This window comes from Protobothrops mucrosquamatus, unplaced genomic scaffold (assembly GCF_001527695.2).
Source record: "Protobothrops mucrosquamatus isolate PMUCROS unplaced genomic scaffold, P.Mucros_1.0 scaffold1601, whole genome shotgun sequence".
NCBI lineage: Eukaryota > Metazoa > Chordata > Lepidosauria > Squamata > Viperidae > Protobothrops > Protobothrops mucrosquamatus.
This window is the reverse complement of record NW_015387764.1, coordinates 252,127-260,553: the sequence shown is the minus strand read 5'-3', so window position 1 is coordinate 260,553 and position 8,427 is coordinate 252,127. Positions and strand designations below refer to the sequence as shown.

The window sequence follows — 8,427 nt, the reverse complement described above, 5'->3', positions numbered from 1 at the left end:
ACCTCTCTCTCCTCAGAAAAAGCAACCGAGGACTAAAATCTCTTTCCTCTGCCTCTACGCAGCATTGAGGGTTTTCTTCCCCTTCGGTGTATTGACGTCTGCAGCCCCAAATATATGGTAAACCTAGTATCGAAATTGCCATTGTTCGCTTTGACACGCACACATGCACGCACACAGTTTTCCGTTCACCTTTTATGGGGAGAGACCCTTGCCTTCTGGTTATTCCTCAGGAGTGCCGAGCATGTCCAGAGAAGCAACTCTCTTTGCTAAGGGCATCCACCAGCCTCCAGAATACTTACACTTCATACATTTCTACGTTGCACCAGAAGACGCCTGGAGCTCTAAGCAAGGCACCAACAGCGCACTCCCTTGCCCTTCCAGGGGCTGAATCTCTAGGGTTGCCCCCCGTCCCACCAGTTTGACCTAAAGTTCAGTGCTGGGCTCAGCAGAGATCCAAAAAAAAAAAAAAAAGAGGAATTGGGAAGAAAAGTGCTGAATTCTTGACCCGTGTAGTGCAGTCCTCCAAGGCTTCTCCCTATTGGATGGAGCAGGAGGCGGAGTCGCCAAAGCAACAGGAGCACGGTGAGGATGAAATGGGCTTCGGGGGAATCAGGTCGAGATCCTCGTCGTCGGGGATCTCATCCAGGCGGTAGCCGTCCTGCAGCAGTTGGCGACTGAGATCCTGGTTGACCTGAGGGGAGGAAAAATGGAATCAATACACATCTTAACTGGTAGAGTGAGGTGCTGACCAAGAAACCAGCAGACTCTTAATCCCACTTTAGGAATGAAAACTGGCTGGGTGACTTTGAGCCAATCACCAGGAAGAGGGGTGAGTTCTAGTCCTGCCTTGGGCATGAAAACCGGCTGGGTGACTTTGAGCCAATCACCAAGAAACTGTGAGTTCTAGTCCTGCCTTAGGCATGAAAACTGCCTGGGTGACTTTGGGCCAATCACCAGGAAGAGGGGTGAATTCTAGTCCTGCCTTAGGCATGAAAGCCAGCTGGGTGGCTCTGGACCAATCACCAGGAGACAGGGAGTTCTAGTCCTGCCTTAGGCATGAAAGCCAGCTGGATGGCTCTGGGCCAATCACCAAGAGATGGAGAGTTGTAGTCCCATCTTAGGCATGATAACCGGCTGGGCGGCTCATAGGAGAACTAACCCAGGGAATAATTATTAAATCAATAAATTATATTATTAAATTATAAAAGACCAGACTTGCCTCGGCCGAGGAGTAACCAGAAGAGCATCTAGATTCCAGGTCATCGCTAGGAGAAGAAAATTAAGGATCAGTTGAAAGGATATTACAAGCCCCATTTTCAGTTGCCCATGCGCCCATAAAAAAAAATCAAATCAAAGGGCTTCCCACAACACGGTGAGAAACTATCCTGTGTTTGACCTGCATTTTTCAGTCAAGATTTGGGAGAGGCTGCTTAGGGTAAGCTATTTATTCTTAGAGTGGAGAGCTAATCCACTTTCTTTTTTTCCAGACCCCAAAAGTCAAGCAATGCTTACATGCCTCTCACCTGTCGGAATCCAGGGCCACCAGGGTTTCATCTGAGGTCTGGCTGAGCGCAGTGTAGCCCTTGTTGAATTTCACCGTCCTGATAAAAGGAGGAATCGCCATGAAACACTGATATGCAGGAAACCAGAAAGTGCCTTTTTAAGTTTTACGTGTTTATTCAGCTGAATAGAGACGGACCCCTCTAAAATGAGGGGAGCAACAAATGACAAGAAATCCTTGTATTTATGCTGTATAATTACATCAGCAACCCATCCAGCAAAGCTGACACACATAAGATAAAGATTGCACCCAGTAAGTCTGGCATACTGTAGATAAGAAGGGAGAAAGCAGAATTAGCTAAACATGTTCTCATTGGAGTGTTACTTAAAGATATTGTATGTTCTTGGGTGGGTTAGGACAGGGCTTTTCAACCTTTTCACCCATTGTGCCACTTTTAGGATATGGCAACATCCGAGTGCCACCAGTCGCCTAGCAAGGTGTCAAAAACTTGATGACTAAAAAGAAACAAAAACGGAAAAAGTGATAAAGTACAGGTAGTCCTCGACTTACAACAGTTCGCTTAGTGACTGTTCGAAGTTACAATGGCACTGAAAAAAGTGCCCCCCAAGGCACAGCCGAGCAAGACACCTGCCTGCCCACCCGGCGGCGCTCTTCCTCCTGTCCGAGGTTTCCATTGTTGTGAGCATTTCTGTTGAGGATTGGCAGCGGGGGTGGGGTGGGGGGTGTTTGGTTTTTATTCCCCCCCCCCCCGTCTGCTGGGTGGTTGCAGCAGGTTTTGGTCACTTCACATGACCCTGGGACACTGTGACCGTCATAAATATGAATCAGTTGCCAAGCATCTGAATGTAAATCACAAGACCCTGGAGAGGCTGCAACAGTCCAGCTGATCGGCGCTTCTTTTGGGCTCAGCAGAAGAGCCAGGATCAGTGCTGCTTTCCAGCTGATTGGTGCTTCTTCAGGGCTCACCAGAAGCACCAGGATCAGCGCCGAGCTCCAGCTGGAGCCTGACGCTGATCCTGGCGCTTCCGCTGAGCCCTGACAGCCCTGCAGCTCCAGCCATCTCTCACTCAGGCTTGTGCAGTGTTGCCACCGGTTCAGCTCATCCCCACTACCACTTTTCTAGGATGGTCGCGTACCACCTGCCAGGTGCCAATGTACCACAGGTGGTATCCGTACCACTGGTTGAAAAGCCCTGGGTTAGGACATTGGGTGTTGTCCTTGCTATCCTTTCCTGACCCTGAATCCTGGATTACAAGTGACCAAAGAGAGAGAAGCCATCTATATGTATTCATAATTAATACTGTCCCCTAATTCCTGGTCATCAACACTGCCGCGCAGCAGCAATGGAAGAAGACAGCATAACTTTGGAATATTTCTGCTTGGAAAGACAGGATTCCCTGCAGGCTTTGCATTCCTCACTTCTGCACTTGGTTGTCAAAAGGTGCTTTTTCACGAGGCAACTGGGCTGTCTTTTTTTTTTCCTCTTCTAAAAAGGCGTTTCGCTTCTCATCTAAGAAGCTTCTTCAGCTCCGAGTATACATCTTTCCATTCTCCACCATCCAGCCAGAGCTGAAGAAGCTTCTTGGAGGAGAAGCGAAAACATTTTCAAAGAAAAACAAGAAAGTCCAGTTGCCTCGTGAAAAAGCACCTTTGAGACAACCATGACCGAGATCAGGGGTAGGCAACCTTGGCTCTTTTATGACTCGTGGACTTCAACTCCCAGAATTCCTGAGCCAGCCATGCTGAGGGGAAAGGGAGAGGTTTCCAAGCTGAGCCATGCTGGCTCAGGGATTCTGGGAGTTGAAGTCCATGAGTCATGAGGGGGCCATAGTTCTCCCACGCTGGCTCAGAAATTCTGGGAGTTGAAGTCCACGAGTCATAAAAGAGCCAAGGTTGCCTAACCCTGACCTAGATGATCGAGAATCTCCATAGACCTTATGCACCTGGTCCTGAATAAAAAGGGATTCCCTCCCCCAGATTCACAGGCACCACTTTTCAAGTCCCCCCCCCTGCATCCTGGCCAATCCTGAAAAGTAATCATCAGCGCCATTCAAGAAGAAAAGGACACGAACTCTGACCTCACGGCTCCTGGTTTGGGCTGTTGCCGGACAGCTCCTGAAAAGACTCCCTTTTTCCGCAGCATTGCCTTGGCCATCTCGCGATGTTTTTCTGCGATACCACAACAACATGGAAGAGAAATTCAGCAACTGGCTGTACTCTTTGGGCTTCTGTTCAATAACCCACGGTTTGGAGCATCTCACGTTTTTTTGCCAAAAATCAGCATTTGCTTCCGGTTTGGGGCAACACAGGTCAATTGTGAACAATTGGTTCACTTGACACTCACATAAAGTGTGATCCCTCCTTCATGTATTACTGCCTTGTGGTGGCGAAGGGGCTTGCGTAATTCAATGAAGCTATGAGCTGTGCCGTGCAGGGCCACCCAAGACGGACAGGTCATAGCAGAGAGTTCTGACAAAATGTGACCCACTGGAGAAGGAAATGGCAACCCACTCCAGTATCTTTGCCATGGAAACCCCATGGATAGCACCAAAAGGCAAAAAGAGATGACGCTGGAAGATGAGCCCCTCAGGTCGGAAGGTGTCCAATACGCTTGCTCCTGGGGAGGAAAGCTATGGCAAATCTAGACAGCATACTAAAAAGCAGAGACATCACCCTGCCAACAAAAGTGCCATGGTTTTCCCAGTTGCAATGTATGGATGTGAAAGTTGGACCATAAGAAAGGCTGAGCGACAAAGAATTGAGGCCTTTGAACTCTGGTGCTGGAGAAGACTCCTGCGAGTCCCCTGGACTGCAAGGCGTTCAAACCAGTCAGTCCTAGAGGAGATCAACCCCGACTGCTCTTTAGAAGGCCAGATCCTGAAGTTGAAACTCAAGTACTTTGGCCACCTAACAAGAAGGAAGGACTCACTGGAGAAGAGCCTGATGCTGGGAAAGATGGAGGGCAATAGAAGGGGACGACAGAGAAGGAGGTGGCTGGATGGAGTCAGTGAAGCAGTAGGTGGGAGCTTAAATGGACTCCAGAAGATGGTAGAGGACAGGAAGGCCTGGAGGAACGTTGCCCATGGGGTCGCGATGGGTCGGACACAACTTCACAACTAACAACAATAACAAAAGTGTGATCCACTGCATGACCCTCATAACCTATGACCTTAACGGGCAGGGTCCATTACAGTCCTGAGTTGAGGACGATCTATAAAGAGCACACTTCTGGAGAGGTGGAGAAAAACCGCGTGTGCTTTTACTTACGTAGCTTATCCTGAATAGAAGATGGTTTGTTCATAATGTAGGGACCTCTTTTCTCTACCGGGGGGTCCCGGCACATCCTTCGTTTGTCCATTTGGCCCTGAAAAAGGAATGGGGGGGGAAGGGAGTGAGAAGTTGGAACAGCAGTTGCATTGGACATTGGCCACGCCAGAAATAAAACACAAAAAGGGCAACATTAGCAAGAAGCTTGTTATTGTCATTGTTGCTTACATGTAATTTTGTTGCTTATATATTATCTACCCAAAAGCTGTGATTGGATTTAGTACTTTTGCCTGCTGGATCCCTCCCAAGGATCTAGGGCAGGGGTCTTCAAACTTGGCCCTTTTATGACTTGTGGACTTCAACTCCCAGAATTCCTCCCAGAATGCCTGGCTGAGGAATTCTGGGAGTTGAAGTCCCACAAGTCATAAAAGGGCCAAGTTTGAAGACCCCTGATGTAGGGATAGTATTGTCTTAATATATAGGCTGTTTCAAGAAAGGCGACATTTTTGTAATTGACAAGTTGAGTTTCTCTTCATTCCTACTGGGTCAAGTAGCTGGACCCGGCTACCGGCGTCTCGTAAATCATTATTAATAGCTGAATGGAGTGAGGAACCCAGCTAGCTGTATACTAGATCTACTGTTAGGGCACAAAGACTGTCCACCTCCGGGAAGACATACCTCTAGACCTCGACTTACAACAGTTCGTTTAGTGACTGTTCCAAGTTACAACGACGCTGGAAAAAAAAGTGACTCAGGACCGTTTCCCTCCACATTTTTATACCCTCCCGCACTGTGCCGGGCTGGGAAAGCCTGGATTCTCCATCCTTGCTCTTAACGTCTTGGCCGTTTCTGAATGGAGCCTCCACAGCCAGGAGCAGTCTACCCTCCCTACAGCCGTCTCCGCCAATAGGAAGACGAGAAGAAACAAGAGGCTGAGGGAGGCGGGGGGGGCGGTTAAGAGGAATAAAGGACCNACCTTTGAGACAACCATGACCGAGATCAGGGGTAGGCAACCTTGGCTCTTTTATGACTCGTGGACTTCAACTCCCAGAATTCCTGAGCCAGCCATGCTGAGGGGAAAGGGAGAGGTTTCCAAGCTGAGCCATGCTGGCTCAGGGATTCTGGGAGTTGAAGTCCATGAGTCATGAGGGGGCCATAGTTCTCCCACGCTGGGTCAGAAATTCTGGGAGTTGAAGTCCACGAGTCATAAAAGAGCCAAGGTTGCCTAACCCTGACCTAGATGATCGAGAATCTCCATAGACCTTATGCACCTGGTCCTGAATAAAAAGGGATTCCCTCCCCCAGATTCACAGGCACCACTTTTCAAGTCCCCCCCCCTGCATCCTGGCCAATCCTGAAAAGTAATCATCAGCGCCATTCAAGAAGAAAAGGACACAAACTCTGACCTCACGGCTCCTGGTTTGGGCTGTTGCCGGACAGCTCCTGAAAAGACCCCCTTTTTCCGCAGCATTGCCTTGGCCATCTCGCGATGTTTTTCTGCGATACCACAACAACATGGAAGAGAAATTCAGCAACTGGCTGTACCCTTTGGGCTTCTGTTCAATAACCCACGGTTTGGAGCATCTCACGTTTTTTGTCAAAAATCAGCATTTGCTTCTGGTTTTGGGCAACACAGGTCAATTGTGAACAATTGGTTCACTTGACGCTCACATAGAGTGTGATCCCTCCTTCACAGATTACTGCCTTGTGGTGGCGAAGGGGCTTGCGTAATTCAATGAAGCTATGAGCTGTGCCGTGCAGGGCCACCCAAGACGGACAGGTCATAGCAGAGAGTTCAGACAAAATGTGACCCACTGGAGAAGGAAATTGCAACCCCGTCCAGTATCTTTGCCACGGAAACCCCATGGACAGCATCAAAAGGCAAAAAGATATGACGCTGGAAGATGAGCCCCTCAGGTCGGAAGGTGTCCAATACACTTGCTCCTGGGGAGGAAAGCTATGGCAAATCTAGACAGCATACTAAAAAGCAGAGACATCACCCTGCCAACAAAAGTGCGTATAGTCAAGGCCATGGTTTTCCCAGTTGCAATATATGGATGTGAAAGTTGGATCATAAGAAAGGCTGAGCGACAAAGAATGGAGGCCTTTGAACTCTGGTGCTGGAGAAGACTCCTGCGAGGCCCCTGGACTGCAAGGCGATCCAACAGGTCAGTCCTGGAGGAGATCAACCCCGACTGCTCTTTAGAAGGCCAGATCCTGAAGTTGAAACTCAAGTCCTTTGGCCACCTAATGAGAAGGAAGGACTCACTGGAGAAGAGCCTCATGCTGGGAAAGATGGAGGGCAAGAGAAGAAGGGGACGACAGAGAAGGAGGTGGCTGGAGGGAGTCACTGAAGCAGCAGGCGTGAGCTTAAAGGGACTCCAGAAGATGGTAGAGGACAGAAAGACCTGGAGGAACATTGCCCATGGGGTCGCGATGGGTCGGACACGACTTCCCGACTAACAACAACAACAAAAGTGTGATCCACTGCATGACCCTCATAATCTATGACCTTAACGGGCAGGGTCCATTACAGTCCTGAGTTGAGGATGATCTATAAAGAGCACACTTCCAGGGAGGTGGAGAAAAGCCACGTGTGCTTTTACTTACGTAGCTTATCCTGAATAGAAGATGGTTTGTTCATAATGTAGGGACCTCTTTTCTCTACCAGAGGGTCCCGCCACATCCTTCGTTTGTCCATTTGGCCCTGAAAAAGGAATGGGGGGGGGGGGGAAGGGAGTGAGAAGTTGGAATAGCAGTTGCATTGGACACTGGCCACGCCAGAAATAAAACACAAAAAGGGCAACATTAGCAAGAAGCTTGTTGTTGTCATTGTTGCTTACATGTAATTGTTGTTGCTTATATATTATCTTCCCAAAAGCTGTGATTGGATTTAGTACTTTTGCCTGCTGGATCCTTCCCAAGGAACTAGGGCAGGGGTCTTCAAACTTGGCCCTTTTATGACTTGTGGACTTCAACTCCCAGAATTCCTCCCAGAATGCCTGGCTGAGGAATTCTGGGAGTTGAAGTCCCACAAGTCATAAAAGGGCCAAGTTTGAAGACCCCTGATGTAGGGATAGTATTGTCTTAATATATAGGCTGTTTCAAGAAAGGCGACATTTTTGTAATTAACAAGTTGAGTTTCTTTTCATTCCTACTGGGTCCAAGTAGCTGGACCCGGCTACCGACATTTCGTAAATCATTATTAATAGCTGAATGGAGTGAGGAATCCAGCTAGCTGTATACTAGATCTACTGTTAGGGCACAAAGACTGTCCACCTGCGGGAAGACATACCGCTAGTCCTCGACTTACAACAGTTCGTTTAGTGACTGTTCCAAGTTACAACGACGCTGGAAAAAAAAGTGATTCAGGACTGTTTTTTCCCCACATTTTTATACCCTCCCGCACTGCGCCGGGCTGGGAAAGCCTGGATTCTCCATCCTTGCTCTTAACATCTTGGCCGTTTCTGAATGGAGCCTCCACAGCCAGGAGCAGTCTACCCCCCCTACAGCCGTCTCTGCCAATAGGAAGATGAGAAGAAACAAGAGGCTGAGGGAGGCGGGGGGGGGGCGGTTAAGAGGAATAAAGGACCCAAACCAGAGCCACCCCCCCACTCCCCACCCCCACCCCCCATTCA

General features: G+C 48.9%; 1 protein-coding gene across 1 annotated transcript in view; it reads right to left on the bottom strand.

Annotated features, from left to right (window-relative positions):
• Nucleotides 1–465: 465 nt before the first annotated feature.
• FAM219B (family with sequence similarity 219 member B) overlaps nucleotides 466–8,427 on the bottom strand; it is an 8,267-nt gene continuing 305 nt past the window's right edge. The window contains exons 2-6 of the mRNA XM_015822539.2: nucleotides 4,790–4,886; nucleotides 3,601–3,691; nucleotides 1,524–1,601; nucleotides 1,220–1,265; nucleotides 466–691 (exon numbers count right to left, since the gene is read on the bottom strand). Coding sequence (XP_015678025.2) covers nucleotides 536–691; nucleotides 1,220–1,265; nucleotides 1,524–1,601; nucleotides 3,601–3,691; nucleotides 4,790–4,886 — 468 coding nt within the window. The 3' untranslated portion in view covers nucleotides 466–535. The remainder of the gene's footprint in view (nucleotides 692–1,219; nucleotides 1,266–1,523; nucleotides 1,602–3,600; nucleotides 3,692–4,789; nucleotides 4,887–8,427) is intronic.